The sequence below is a fragment of the Lithobates pipiens genome, unplaced genomic scaffold (assembly GCF_037356315.1).
Source record: "Lithobates pipiens isolate NorthernLeopardFrog02 unplaced genomic scaffold, aLitPip1_a1.2 Scaffold_16, whole genome shotgun sequence".
NCBI lineage: Eukaryota > Metazoa > Chordata > Amphibia > Anura > Ranidae > Lithobates > Lithobates pipiens.
Genome location: NW_027507748.1, coordinates 225,447,472 through 225,463,597, shown reverse-complemented (window position 1 = coordinate 225,463,597; position 16,126 = coordinate 225,447,472). Strand labels below are relative to the sequence as shown.

Sequence of the window (16,126 nt, the reverse complement as noted above, 5' to 3'; positions counted from 1 at the left end):
TGCAGCAAAATTAGGACCTCAATTGGAATGAGGAATGACTACAAGCACTAAATGTATTCTCCCTGAAGTGACGCTTGAGAGGAGATCTGATCACAATATAAAAATATCTTAATGGTGATCCCAGTGTAAGTATGAAGCTTTTTAGTCCCAGGGAGTATAAGAAGACGGGCCCACACGATGAGACTGGAAGACAAGTGGTTTAACCTTGAGCTGCGTAGGGGGTTCTTCACTGTCAGGGTGGTAATGATGTCTATTGATGGTTTTGAAAGACTCTTGAACGTGCACCTTAGCGAACACAACATACAGGGATATGGGAAATTATTATCTATTCTACACACACACACACACACAAAGGTTGAACTGGATCGCCTGTTGTCTTTTTTTTCAACCTTGCCTATTATGTAACTGAGATGGATTGGGGACTGTAGAAGAAGGGGGGGGGGGATCAGAAAAGACTGAATAAAGCAACCTTTTTACACAATGCAGGGGATTAACCCCATAGGTTCCATAGTGAGCCTAACAAGCATGCTTTACTGCATGTACAGACTGATTTTACTGTTGTCGGTTTAGTAACATTTTAACTTATGACCTAGCAGCAATAAATATGTCTAGGTGCTGTGGGGAATCACTTATTGCCCTGGAAAGGCTCATAACTGATGGATGGTAGTGATTTGGCTTGATGACCATTACAGATGGGTATCTTAAATGTGTAATTTGTTACACCTCTTTATAGCTTAATGTATTTAATATGTACATTGCAGTGTTAGATTTGATTTTTCTTTATGAAATTCTCTTTTCAAATGCTTGATTATGAAGAAAATTGGTTATATGGTTTCCTTCATAAATATTTAATCACGGGCCATTAAATTTGTTTAAAAACGCATTAAATTATTATTATTTTAAAAAAATTGCTATTCAGGTCAATTTCGATTGTGATAAAGAGCACCTCACAAAAACTACCACTCACTTCACGTTTTAATCACATGTAGCTGTGACCTGCTATAAAGTAATTGTCAAATGTTATTTTGTTTGGTACTAATTTCATTTAACTAATAACACATGGTTTACATTAATATATTCTATGTGAAAGCTGTGACAAATCTGGAATTTTTACAAAGACATACACTTTGTCTCACCATTTTATTTAAATTTCTTCTGCAGACTTCAATTGATATTTTGACCACAGTTGTGAGGAACACCAAGCCACCTCTTTCAGAGCTTCTCATCTGCCAGGCTTTTCCTGCAGTTGCCCAGTGTACCCTACGTACAGACGACAATACCACTATGCAGGTACTCCTTTTTAATGTTGAGGTTAGCATTTCTTGAGACCAAACATATAGTTTTTGGAGGCTGTGGGGTGGAATAGCTATATTTTACATAAGGACCATTGACTGTGATAAGGTGTTTAAACATAGGATTTATTGCATCTTCTGTTTTCAGAACGGTGGTGAATGTCTTCGAGCCTACGTTTCTGTTGCTTTGGAGCAGATTGCGCAATGGCAGGATGAGCAGGGTCATAGTGGTCTTTGGTATGTTATGCAAGTAGTTAGCCAGCTACTGGATCCTCGTACTTCTGAATTCACTGCTGCATTTGTAGGGCGCCTTGTCTCTACCCTAATTTCTAAGGCTGGACGTGAACTGGGAGAAAATCTGGACCAAATTTTGCGAGCTATCCTTAGCAAGATGCAGCAAGCAGAGACGCTTAGTGTCATGCAGGTAAAACAGAAACAGATCTTTGTCAGTAAACTATAGCTATTGTAAGTACTTCTGGGAATTGACTATTTATTTATTTTTTTCAGTCATTAATTATGGTGTTTGCACATCTAGCAAACTCTCAACTGGAGCCTTTGCTTGAGTTCCTTTGCAGTCTGCCTGGGCCAACTGGTAAACCAGCTCTAGAATTTGTAATGACAGAATGGATGAGTCGACAACATTTATTCTATGGGCAATATGAAGGCAAAGTAAGGTGAGCGAGATTTTGTTTTATAGCATTTGAATTGTGATTCTGTTCACCTGCTATAACCTGTATTGCATGGTAGAATGTTGCACAGTCTGTTTTGACTAAAGATGCACCAGAATTTTGGCGGCCAAAAATTGTGTTTTCTGCATTTTGCTGATAAGAGAAAAAGGTGACAGTAATGGCACCAAAAATGCACACAACTTTACTCTGACTTTACTGCGATTTTACTATGCTGATGGTGTTTTTCATATGTCATGCGACTCAAAAACTGCATCAATAATGTAACACGGGTGCATAATTGATGCGTTCTTGCTGCGTTTTCAATGCACATCAGTAGGAACCAGTGTAAAGATATGAATTCAAAGGGATTTTTTTATTTTTAGCTTTTTGTGCACCAAAGGTGCCAATAATGGCAGACCATAAATTAATATTAATTTAACTTTACATAATTGAAAAGTCTAACATAATACAACTATATATAAAAATAATATAATAATTTTATTTTTATTTTTTTTGGTTGGTTTTTGGCCAAGTGCATCCTGCATTTTCGGTTTCGGCTCCAAAATTTCCATTTGTTGCACCTCTAGTTTTGACACTTTTATCTTGGAAATATTTTTGTTTTCAGCTTTTAATATTTCAGTGGATTCATTTATGATCTTTAGATACTATTGATCATCATCTCTTGCTTGATATGGTTTTCCAGTTACTACTGTTGGAAGGTATGGTTATTTTTTTAAGCGGGTTACTTACAAATGTCTGAGTTGCAGTTTGTGTTCTCTCCATAATGTGCCTTTCTTGCCTTCATAGTTCAGTGGCTTTGTGCAAGATTCTCCAATATGGCATTACAATGGATGACAAGAGACTGCAAGATATTAAAGTAAAGGGAGATGAAGTATTCGATATGGAAGAAGGAATCCGCACCAGATCTAAAACTTCCAGAAGTATGTTCTGACCTTTAAATCCTATACAAGCCAAAAGCAAAATGTACTATTCTGTAGCTTATGAGTCCTTTGATGTGGTGGCTATATTTGTTTCTTTTTTTCAGGCATTTTTTTGTTCACCTTTTACAAGGTGATCTTTCCATTAACACACTTCCTGTCCTAGGGTGAGAATGTTACCTTTACTGTATGTATGAAGGAGTTCCCCTATTTGAAATTCATCATTTCTATTATATAGGGAGGAGGGGTTTGTAGTTCCCAAAAAGATAGCTGGAATTCTGGCAAAATTAACCCTTATTTATCTATTGTATATCACAGGGCATCTTTATATCCAATAGGCAGTGTTATGTTGCCACCCCCAGGTGATTTAACAGTGGCAAAAAAGGCAGTAATCACCCTCCATGCATGATCCCTCCCACCTCATCACAGTCTTTAAGCGATGGTCATGCCTTTGCAGTCTCTGCGCAAATACTCAATTTCCCATTGATTTTTTGTCTATGGCATAAAGTCAGTGGTACCTGGACCCTTTTGATGGACATGCAGGGATGTCTTGTAATGTTGCCATTCGACATTGGACCCTGTACAATTGACTGGTGGTATTTACACTTGCCCTTCTTGGCTGACCTTGGACTTAACAGTCAGAGTCCATAAATCATTGCCAACAGACAATGTTACAGCTATGGCATAGAGATGGGGATAAATATTGGAGCGGTTCCCATTTTCCTTTTATCAGATAGGGAGGAACTCTCCTTGCAGTAACTTTCCAGAGGTCAGCTTGATCATGTGGCTCTGAATCCCTTCACATGTTTGGTTTTTCCACTACATCTTGGGGCACTTTCTTTCTGATTTTAGATTGTGGGTTACAAACTGAAACTATCTTCTTTCCCTCTTCCCTCTTTAAGGCCCCTTTCACACTGGGGTGTTTTTCAGACGCTACAGCGCTAAAAATAGCGCCTGAAAAAATCTGGCCCCTTTCACTCCAGTGTGAAAGTCTGAGGGCTTTCACACTGGAGCGGTGCGCTGGCAGGATGGTGAAAAAAGTCCTGCTAGCCGCATCTTTGGAGCAGTGTATTCACCGCTCCTAACCATTGAAATGAATGGGGCAGTGCGGCTATACCGCTGCAGCGGCGCTTTGCGGGCGGTTTTAACCCTTTTTCAGCCGCTAGCGGGCGTTAAAACCGCCCCGCTAGCGGCCGTATACCGCCGCTAAAACGACAGTAAGCGGCTCTAAAAATAGTGCCGCTTTACCACCGACGCCACTAATCCCCCCCCTGTGTAAAGAGGGCCTACTGAGCTGAAGCCTACTGAAGAACCGCAGGAAGATGATGTGGAAGAAAAGTCCCAGGAGTTGGAATAAGCTATAAAAACCTTTTCTGAGGTGACTACTCGAGAAGAATCTCAGGGTTCGTTTTTGAAACTCGAAAGGCTTTTGTGGATTCCTTGTGGAACTGGTATAAGCATAAACTTCTGGAGACTGCTCCTAAAGTTACCAGGATGGGGTTGTGGTGGCTGCCTCAGCACCCCTAATACATCCTAGTACAGCCTCACTTAACTGATACGTTGTATGCAGACTGTTCACTCTTTGAAAATAATCATTCCACCAAAATGGTTTGCTCAACAACATCCTGTAGAAAGGGAGTCTTTCAAGAAATGGAGTATGCCAGCCAGCAGTTTCCCATCTTAAGTCCCTGACTGTTCCAATTAATCAAGAAGAAGTCTTTTTAAGGGTGCTATAGTCTCAGAAACCATGAAATCAGACCGAGACAGAAGTACAGTTAAATCACACTTGTTTAATAACAGTAAATAGAACAAACCTAGTCAAAAAATAGCCAGAGTTCAGGAACCGAAATGGATAGTCAGACAAGCCAAACGTCAGGGACCCAGCGATAAGCGTAGTAAAACAGCAAGCAGTATCTGGAGCCAGAAGGGATGTCAGCCAAGCAAGTCTTTTAATGCAGTGGTCATCAACCCTGTCCTCAGGGCCCACTAACAGGCCAGGTTTTATGTATTACCTTGAGGAGATGCAGACTAGAATACTGCAATCACTGAGCAGCAAATCGTAACACCTGTGATGTATTTCAGTTCTCTTGCAAGCCTGGCCTGTTAGTGGGCCCTGAGGACAGGATTGATGACCGCTGTTTTAACAGGAATGCAGGAGAGCATCTCTGTGATGTTGACGAAGGCAGAGATCCTCTGGGCTGGACGTCTTAAGTAGGCAGGACTGACCAGCAGCATATCATCAGCTGGCTACCTGTGTAGAGATAGGAGCTGGTAATTGGCTGACAGCCGAGCAACCAGCTCAGAGAAAGGAGGGCTGAGCCAACCCTGACAGACAAGCACCTGGAAGCTTAATTAGCTATTGGGTGGCAGCCTTGCAACCAGTGTTGGAGTGCATTAGGCCCTCAAGGTCTGGGCTGTACTGATGATGCCAGATAGACTCTAACCTAGGATCACCAAGTCCAGTAGGTACCTGGATGATCACACACACACACACACACACACACACACACACACACACACACACACACTTGTTTGGCCCTGCCTTAGATGACTACATCCAAAACGAAACAGTACATTGTTACAGTTTAAGAAAAAGGCGAAGTGCAGAAGCCTACACTTTCTTCTACTACTTCTAGAAAGCATTTTTTTTCATCCGTAACGGGTCTTGACCCTAAGCCCAAGCCCAACTGCTGGTTCCACAAGAAGACATAGACTTCAGAAACCTCCAACCCTAGGGATGAATCCTCTTCCTAGGGCTGGCCCCCACTCATTCAGGTAGGTGCGATTACTGGCATTTGTGTAAATTTAGTTAAGGGAGATTGTGGATGATTGGGTCCACGGTGTGGTGGCTTGGGGTTGCAAACAAATTTCAGCGCTATCCCTCTTTACGCTTTATGCACTCAAAGGCTGCTCTCACTAGGATTGACCGCTCTGCTTCTAGAGGGGGAGAAGTTTCATGGATTCAACCTCATTACAGCTCCCAAGCCAAACTGCAAAGTTTGTCCAATTTTAGATCTGAAGAGACTCTAAGTTTCTTCGAGTGCAAAAATTCCAGATAGCCCTTGGCCATTCGGTTGTCACTTCTCTGCAGCAGAGAGACTCTCAGGTGTCAGTGGAAATCCAAGATGCGTATCTGCATATGCCGATTTTCCAGCCTCACCAAACATTCCTCTGAAGGATTGATACTGTTTGCAGCCCCACTGCTGGGCTATCCACTCCCAGGGTGTTCAGCAAAATGTTGCCTCTGGTCTTGGGTCTCCTGCACACCCTGGGTGTTTTATTGTAGGATACTTGGACTATTGGCTGCCCAGTAAATGTCTGTTCCAGCCCTGGAGCCCAGTTTTCATTGGACAGTACCAACTCTAGAAATATGCAGGTGGGTCCTGAACCTCTAAAAAAAAAACAGCCTTGGCTCCAACTTAATGGCTGGAATATTTGGGCCCATCCTTTTGTTGCTCATGCAGATTATGCAAAACTAATACATGAATTTGGACTCGTATTCTTTTGGCTCTGTCGACTTGTGCTTTTTTTCCTGATTTAACATTGGGCTTTCCCAGCCCTGTCAGGAGGACTTCTTGAGTCGTCGTCAGTGGAATTTGGGAGTGTGGGGCCTTCACCGAGAGGTATTTGAGATTCTCTGCCTGGATGTGGATCTCCTTTGGCTAATATTTTGTAAGTCTGCTACCTGGTCCTCAGTTCATACTTATGTTAAGTTCTGCCAGGTAGTTGTTTGGGCCTCTGTGGACACAGCCTTTGCTCTGTGGGTCTTGCAGACTGCTGTGTAAGGTTCTAAACCATTTTGTTTTGAGGCCTGTTGCTGTGTTGCCCTCCCCTAATGTTCAGTGCTTTATAACACTATTATTGTAACAGATATAAAGAAGCATCCTATGATTTACAATAGTGAAAATTGACTTTACAGGTAAAAACAAAAATCCATTTTGTTGGAGTACATCAGAATAAACAGGGATATAATTATAAAAAAGTTGATTTATGTGCCTTATAGCTAAATTTTTACAGATCTTCTCAGGCTACACCTGCACACAGGCACCCAGCCACACTGAATCTTTAGTCTGTGCCAAGCGTACAATTTACCACGCTAACAGGTGCGCTTGCTGGATGAGTTGAAGGTAACCTCAGCTACATACCTCTACAGAACTGTGTTTCGACAGTGGAAAGAACTTCCCATCTCACTCCTGGAACAAAAAGTTGGGGCTAAGCACTGCTCAGCCATTCTTGGGCAGCTTTGTATACTATGAATGAATTCAAAGCGTGGCGATTGTGACGTTAAACACGCACACCTCAACCTGAGCAAATCAGAGGAAGCTTTGCCTTAATTTATAGAATAAAATGCTTCCTGTGAATGGCTGGTCAGCGCTCAGCCCAACTCCAATTTTGTTTCATGAGTAAGACTGGAAGATCTCATCCCATCGCTTGAACACAGTGCTGCATATTGTTTGTAGCTGAGGTTACATACAGTTAATACAATATGCCCAGCAAGTGCATCTGTTAAACTATGCACTGCATTAACAGATGCACTGCATTATTTGGTCCAGCTTGGCACATACCCAATGTATCTATTGCATGAAACGACATACAGGTACGCGCAGTAGAGCCGCCTTGCCGCAGTATATGTGCGGCGGGCAGTCTTTAAGAGGTTAAAGGGACATTAAAAATACAGTTAGGCTAATATTGTGCAAATGGTTGTACCACTGTGATGCAATGTGGTACACATTTTCTCTTTTTTTTTTTTTTTTTTTTTTCCTTTTTTAGTCCTGCAAATCCTTTCTCCATATATACGTCATCCATGATTGTGGTTTTCAATGTGAATATCTCAGGCTAATGTTACGCTATAAACAGATCATCAAATTGGACTTGGATATTTTTGTACTGTACAATTTTTGATAAAGTCTGCATCACATTTTGGTTATATTTTTCCTAGATCCTCAACGTTTTACAACCATACCCCTGCTGGTTAAGATCTATAAACTGATAATTAATGAGCTGTCAAATGTCATTGAAGCTAATGCTACAAGGCAGACTGAAGAGGAGTGGGCCCAGGGTAATGGAGGTAAGATTTCATTGGTCGCTGCTATGGGGAAATTTGTGAATTGCTGCCATTATTTGCTAGAGGCATTCCCTGTAACTCTAAATTTTATAGGTTCTATTTCTGTGGGAAATACTTTGGGGCAAAAAAGACTTTTAATTATACTTTTACATTGAAAAGACGAATTCTATTCTTTTGGTGGCGTTTGTTCACCACTGGGTTTTTGCGATTATAAGCGAAAAAAATGGCAAACATTTAAAAAAAATATATTTTCTACCTTCTGTTTTAAAAGAAAATCTAGTTTTGTCATAAATTTAGGCCAGAATGTATTCTGCTACGTCTTTGATAAAAAAAAAAAAAAAAATCCTCATAAGTGTATGATAATTGGTTTGTGTTAAAGTTAGTGTCTACAAGTTATGCTACGTATCACTGAAAATTGATCACACCTGATGTAATGACGGCCTATATAATTTCTTGATGTCCTAAAATGTCAGGACAGTATATCCCCCAAATTACCCCTTTTTGTAAAGATGACAGTCTACGGTATTTAGTAAGAGGCATGGTGAGTTTTTTGAAGTTTCAATTTTTTGCCCACAATTGTTGGGAAAATTAAGATTTTTTTTTTTTTTTTTTTTGGTCTTTACACAAAATTGCCATATTAACACGTTTATTTCTCACACATCGCATAGGTAAACTTGCAGCTACACCCCAAAATATATTCTTCTACTTCTCATGAGTATGGTGATACCACAGCCTGGCAACATACAGAGGCCCAACATGCAAGGAGCACCATTGGGTGTTCTAGGAGCAATAAATTACACATTTCATTTCCTATCACAATTTTAAGGCCCTGGAGCACCAGGGAAATGGAATTACCCACAAAATGACCCCATTTTGGAAAGCAAACACCCCAATGTACAGTTGTGCTCAAGTTTGCATACCCTGGCAGAAATTGTTACATTTTGGCATTAATAGTGAAAATATGACTGATCCTGCCTTTTATTTAAGGATAGCAATCACATAAAGCCATTTATTGTCAGTTCGTTTTTTGGATCTTTTTTAAATCCTAATAACAGAAATCGCCCAAATGGCCCTGATCAAAAGTTTACATACCCGGGAATGTTTGGCCTTGGTACAGACACAGAAGGTGGCACATAGAGGTTAAAATGGCAATTAAAGGTTCATTTCCCACATTTGCGGCTTTTTAAATCACAATTCGTTTCTGTGTATAAATAGTGAGTTGGTTAGCGTGGTCAAGTTGCCAGAAAGAAGCCTTTACTGTTCAAGTTCCAAAAAAAGCCTGGTTACAATATGCCCAACAACATCTTGACATGCCTCATTGGCGCAGTAAAGGCTTCCTTCTGGTGGCTCAGCCATGCAGCTCTTTTTTTCTTCAAGTGTTGTTGAATTGTACTCCTTAAAAACAACCACACTGTCCTTTTGGAGAGCAGCCTATATTTCTCCTGAGATTACCTGTGGGTTTTTCTTTTTTATCCTGAGCAATTCTTCCGCCAGTTGTGGCTGCAATTTTTATTTTTATTATTTCTACCTGACCTTGGCTTGGTATCAAAAGAGCCCCTAATTTTCCACTTCTTGTGATCAAACAGTACTGACTGGCATATTTAAAGCTTTGAATATCTTTTTTATATTCTTTTTCCATCTTTGTAAAGTTTCATTACTGTTCTTTTCTACCTCCTCGTGGCTCAGTGTCTAGCCTGCTTAAGGGCATCCATGTGAGAGCTAACAAACTCATTGACTATTAATACACACACCAATTATGATTTAAAAAGCCACGAATGTGGGAAATGAACCTTTAACCACTTCTCGGCCAGCATATGATGTCCTTGACTTTGTGCGTGTATCTCTGAATGCCTGCAGCATTCAGATATCGGCTTTTTCAGCCGGCGATTCCCTACACCAGAAGAATGATCATATCTCTCATCTCTAGATTCCCAGCCTAGAGATGAGATGTGGGGTCTTATTGACCCCATATCTCACTGTAAAGAAGACTGACCATGCCATATTCCTATTACAAGTTTACATTTCTTGTAATAGGAATAAAAGTGATCAAAATATATATATATATTTTTTAAAAAGTGTCAAACTAAAAAAAAAAAAAAGTAAAAATTAACAAAAAAATGCCCCTGTCTCCGTTCGCAGAAGCAAACGCATATGTAAGGCCCGCCCACATATGAAAATTGCGCTCAAACCACACGTGAGGTATTGCTGTGAACGTTGGAGCGAGAGCAATAATTCTATCCCTAGACCTAGATCTGTAACTCAAATCATGTAACCAGTAAAAAAATAAATTGGTGTCACTTGTGGGGATTTTTAAGTACCGAAGTTTGGCGCCATTCTACGAGTGTGCAATTTTGAACCGTGACATGTTAGGTATCTATTTTTACTTGGCGTAACTTAATCTTTCACATTATGCAAAAAAATTGGGCTTTAAAAAAAAAAAAAAGCACTTAATTTTTATTTTTTTTCTTTAAAAGAAAACACATTTGAAAAATTGCTGCTCAAATACCGTGCAAGATAAAAAGTTGCAACAACCACCATTTTAGGGTCTTTGCTAAAAAATGTATGTTTGGGGGTTCTATGTAGTTTTCTAACAAAAAAAAGAATTATTTGTACATTCAGGCGAGAAATGTCAGAATTGGCCTGGGTGGCAAGTGGTTAATTGTCATTTTAACCTGTGTGTGCCACCTCCTGTGTCTGTACAGAAGCCAAACATTCCAGGGTATGTAAACTTTTGGTCGGGGCCATTTGGGTGATTTCTGTTATGATTTAAAAAGGATCCTAAAAACTCTGTGATCGGCTTCATGTGATTGCTATCCTTAAACAAAATAGTTTTTTGACATGATCGGTCATATTTTCAATATTAATGCCAAAATTTCACAATTTCTACCTGGGTATGCAAATTTTTGAGCATGACTGTATATGCTGAGGCATAATGAGCATTTTGAACATGCCCTTTTCTCCAAGTTTTTAGAAAAAGTGGAAAGTAAATTAAACTGACAATTTTTTTTTTTTTTATTTAAAGATTTTTCTAACCTATATCATGTACATAGCAAAAAATATGCCCCAAAATACATTCTGCTGTTCTTCCTTAGTATGGCGATACCACATGTGTGAGACTTTTTCACAACCAGGCCACATACAGAGGCCCAACATCCAAGTAGCACTGTCAGACTGAATCATTTTTTAGCCATGTTGATTACTGGGACAGACGTGGCAGATGTTGATGACTGGGACAGATGTTCACATAGGATAGGTGTTCACTGGGACAGATGTGTGACAGGTATTTTTCACTGTGTGGGGACACTAGCTGGGTTATCACTGATAAGCTCTGTGTGAGGAGGAGAGACCTGATCGCCTCACAAGGGCTCTCTATATTTACATTTACTGTGATTGGACACAACCATCATGTGATCAGGACGGCCAATCACAGAGCCCTCCTGCCAAACGGACGACCGCATTGGGATCACACAGACCAGCTTCTTCTGATGGAACATCCGCTCAGGACGAAACGTTTATATGCAGTGGCTTTTTCTTCTCTGGTCCCCCTTTGATGCTCCTGGTTCCTCCTTGCTGTTCCCCCACATCAAGCAGTTTGCCATGGGAGCACCCAAGCTGAGCCGCAACTCAGTGTGTCCATTCAGACACGGAGCAGCAGTTCAGCAAACCCCCCCCCCCCCCCCCCCCCCACACACACACACTTCTCCTAATTAGCTAACTTTGACAGCGGTGGGAGCCAGTAGCGCTGCTGCTCTGTCTCAAACAATCAGGAGGGAGAGTCCCGGCCATGGCACTTGTGCACATCACTGGATAGAGATGGGGTTCAGGTAAGTATTAGGGTGGCTGCAGCACACTGAAGGTTTTTAGCATAATGCATATGTTAAACTAAAAACTGAGAGCACTGATTGGGAGTCAGTCGCATGCTGGTTTTCCACACAAAAAATGTCTGCCTTTTTTTTTTTTTTCTTTAGCAGCTGTTAGCAGCTGTTGTCTACCAACATTCGGCCTGTGTGTACCTGGCTTTATTCTCTGTTAATCTACAAATTATTATTTTTTTTTTTTATTGAACCACTTCAGCCTTGGAAGGATTTACCACCTTAATGACGAGGCCGTTTTTTACGAAACTCCACTTAAACTGACAATTGCGCAGTCGCGCGACGTTGTACCCAAACAAAATGTCAGTTTTTTTCCCCCAACAGATAGAGCTTTCTTTTGGTGGTATTTGTGCTATAGACAAAAAAGAGCGAATTCTTTCGTTCATTGACAGACACAGCCCCTTAATTCTTGACCTTAGGGTTATCACGCCACCTTAAGGAGAGGACTAGGCTGAACATGTGAAACTTGTAAAAACAGCAAGACTGCACAGCACCACCCAGTCCCTTTTGGCTATAACCCCTCACCCTGCTTCCTGCAGCTCCGTTTTTTTTTTTCCTAGTGTAGAAGGACCTGGCTCCCACAGTGGACCATTGGTCCTGGGAATTATTTCATTTTTTCTGCAATTTTGATCCTGTGATCTACAATCAACAGCCAGGCTGGATTATATAGATCCTTGTAGTCTCCCCAGCCTGGCCATCGAGCTTGAGTAGACCTTAGCTACACACTGGGTCGGCCACGACATGCCCCTTCTGCTCCAGGGGCGGCCAGTGAGCTATATGCTCCGGAGCACACATAACCGGGTTACTGCTGTCTGTGTCAGTGTGCCGTGGTCAACAGCCACCCCGTACTGCTCGGGTGATGGGTCTGTGGTGGAATGCGTCCAGCAATCCCGACAGGAGGGGCAAGTATGGCTCTCTCTGCCTCGGCAGGTTGGAGCAGCTGAGCATTCCCTGGGAGGTAGACTAGGGGGTCTCTCACTCTCCTTTTCCTCTCTCCCTATCCCTCATTCCCTCCTCCCCCTGCTGGGGCCGCTGTGTGACTGGGCATGAGGTGCGGTGTATGTACCTGGCCAGGGGGGCTCCGGGCTTTGGCGGGGGACTGCGCTGGCTGTTGGGGTCTGTTTTTTCTTTACTGCCCTGGGCTATTTTGCATGAGGAGAAGCCGCTGCCATTTTCCTGTAGTCTTATGAATTGTATGTGCTGTCAGCCTTTTCTAGAATGTTCGGTGGCCATTTTCTTGGTGATTTTTGCTAGGACGGCTAGCAGCCATTATTTGGTAGCCTCTGTGTTTTTACCTCTAGTGCTGGGTCTGTGTACCTCAGAACAGCAAGGTTTTCACTCTGAGCACTTTGTGACTAAAACAGGGCAGAGCGGTCAGCGACGGCACAGCGCAGGGTCAGGGTGGCGAGTCCTGCGGAGGTGTCCCTTAGTCTGTGAGCAGCTAGGAGGGTGGGATTTGTGTACCTTGCCTTAAGTCCCTAAGTTGTGGCAGGCGAGTGAGGGTCAGTATGGCGTCACAAGCTGGTGCTTCTTCCCCAGAGATCCCTGCTATTGCAATCTGCTCACCTGCAAAAAATGTGGTGCCTATGGACGCTTTGTCGGCAGTCCTGGAGACCTTTTGTTGCCAGTGTGGGCGCAAGGGGGTAAAAAACAAAAAAATTACTCCTAGTCCGGGTTAGCGCAGGAAAAACGTAGGAGCACTTATCACTGCTGTCCGGGATACCCTGAAGATACAAGATGCAGCTGGTACCTCCGCTAAGGTAGCGGTCCCTTTTGGGTCCCGCAAACCTGCGCGCACGCCTAAGGATCTTCTATCAACTGCCGGCTGGTTAAGTTATCCTTGTAGTCTCCCCTGTCCGGCCATCAAGCGTGTGCAGGCCGCAGCTAAGGCTCGGCAGGCCACGACATGCCTCAGCTCCAGAGGTGGTCGGTGAGCTTCAATGCTCCAGGGTATACATATGACCGGGCCACTGATGTCTGGATCACAGTATACCCGGCCAGCAACTACCCTGTAACTGCGCAAGAGTAGGTATGTGATGGAATGTCTCCCAGCTCTTCAGGACTGGTAAGTACGGCTCTCCCTGCTTTGGTGGGGTGAGCAGCTGGGCATTCCCTGGGAGGTCGATTTGGGGGCCACCTCACCTCCTTCTCTTCTCTCCCACGTCCCCATCTCCCCTCCTTCCACTCTCGGGGGGGGGGGGGGGGGGGTTGCCGTGTGTGTGTGTGTTTTGCTGGGTCTCTCACCTGTAGGGGGCTCTGTGCGGCTAGCGTTGGTCCTGGTCCCGGTCTGGGGGGTCCCAAAAGGTGTCTGTGAGGGTGTTCTGTCTGTTGGCAGGCAGTACTGTTCTGTGATTTTTTTTTTTTTCCTGTCACCGCATGGCACTGTCTGGCGGCCATCTAGGCTGTGGGCAAAGCAGGTTCCCCTTGTGAGCCTCAGCAGCCATCTTCTATAGGAGGTGCTGAGGTGCCTGATTTGGCTTAAATGCTGGTCTGCTGACCAGGCATCCAAAAAAGCCCTGGCGGATCTTCCCTTCATTGGTGACCGGCTCTTTGGAGCTTCGTTGGATGACATTATTAAAAATGCCACGGGTAGTAAGAGTACACTACTCCCACAGGCCAGGAAGGCTAAGGAGCCACGCCATAGGCAAGGGCCCTCTTTTTCCGCTCACAAGCGGCTTTTTCGTCCGTCTGGTGCTTCAACAAAACATTCCCAGCCCGACAGGACGTCCACGGGATGGTCAGAAGCGTCCCTGGAACTGCAAGCCTGCGAACAAAAGGGCTACTGCATGAAGGTTTGCCCCCACCCATATCTCGGGTGGGTCGCCTTTGGAAACTTGCAGCCCGGTGGACCTCCCGGTTATCCGACCAGTGGGTCTGCGACCTGATTTCCACAGGCTACAAGATAGTTTCTTTCTTGGCCGCCAAACAGATTCTTCCCCTCCAGCATACCTGCACCCCCCGGTTCGCTGGGTGGCCCTGCTAGGGGCAGTAAGGGGCTTGCTGAATCAGGGGGTGATTGTACCAGTTCCCGAATCGGAACGCTTCCAGGGGTTCTACTCAAATCTGTTTGTGGTTCCCAAGAAGGACGGGGTACGTCCAATCTTGGACTTAAAAGCCCTCAATCACTTTGTAAAAGTGCAGAGGTTCAAAATGGAATCAGTTTGCTCAGTAGTCGCTGCGCTCCATCAAGGGGACTCCCTGGCGTCTTTGGACATCCATAATGCGTACCTGCACATACCCATATGCCTTCGGCATTAAAAATTTCTGTGTTTTGGCAGTCGGGGAAGCCCATTACCAGTTTGTGGCTCTTCCCTTTGGCCTGGCATCAGCCCCAAACCCCCCCCCCCCCCCCCCCCCGAGTCTTTACCAAAGTACTGGCTCCAGTATTGGCGTTGCTGCGGCAACGCGGAATTGCGATCGTGAGTTACCTGGACGATCTCCTCCTGAGAGCATCTTCCTCCTCAGAATTAGAGGAGGCTGTAGCGATCACCATGCAGACTGCGAGAATTTGGGTGGCTGTTGAGCCTAAAAAAGTTGGTGGTTGTGCCGACCTAGCGTCCTAGGAGTACCTGGGTTTACTATTGGACTCCAGGGAAGCGAGAGTCTTTCTCCCCTCAGACAAGTTGCAGACTCTCAGATCTGCGGTCAAACTACTGATGAACCTCAAGTGGTCGTTGCTCCGTTTTTGCATGCAAGTGCTGGGGCTCATGGTAGCCTCCTTCGAGGCAGTACTGTATGCCCAGTTCCACACGAGTCCTGCAGAAGGAGATTTTGACAAAATGGGACAAATCTCTGTTGTCTCTGGATCGACAGGTCCAGGTGAGCCAGCCAGTCAGGGACACTCTGATCTGGTGGTTGAGGTCCCCGGTGATTCAGTCTGGAAAATCGTTCCTTCCTCTGAGATGGGCGGTGATCACTACGGATGCCAGTCTCTCAGGCTGGGGTGGAGTGATGGGGATTCAGTGGGCTCTGGGCCTCTGGTCGATGGACGAATACAGGTTGCCGATCAATCTGCTCGAATTGAGAGCGATCAGGCTGTGCCTCCACACGTGGTCGACGTTTCTTCAAGGCCGCTCGACCAGCATACAGTCAGACAACGGCACGGCTGTGGCGTACATAAATCAACAAGGGGGAACAAGAAGTTCAGCCACTGCTCGGGAGGTCACTCACATACTTCGGTGAGCAGAGCGGCGCGGTCCGGCTCTGTCAGCCATTTACATCCCAGGGGTGGAAAATTGGCAGGCGGACTATCTGAGTCGTCAGATGCTGGACCCAGGAGAATGGGCGTTGC

At 44.0% G+C, this 16,126-nt stretch overlaps 1 protein-coding gene across 1 annotated transcript in view; it reads left to right on the top strand.

Annotated features, from left to right (window-relative positions):
- The window catches only part of IPO9 (importin 9), a 90,965-nt gene that overhangs the window by 62,764 nt on the left and 12,075 nt on the right, over positions 1–16,126 (top strand). Inside the window, exons 17-21 of the mRNA XM_077481148.1 lie at positions 1,162–1,290; positions 1,441–1,716; positions 1,800–1,966; positions 2,768–2,901; positions 7,838–7,966. Of these exons, the coding sequence (XP_077337274.1) occupies positions 1,162–1,290; positions 1,441–1,716; positions 1,800–1,966; positions 2,768–2,901; positions 7,838–7,966 (835 nt within the window). The remainder of the gene's footprint in view (positions 1–1,161; positions 1,291–1,440; positions 1,717–1,799; positions 1,967–2,767; positions 2,902–7,837; positions 7,967–16,126) is intronic.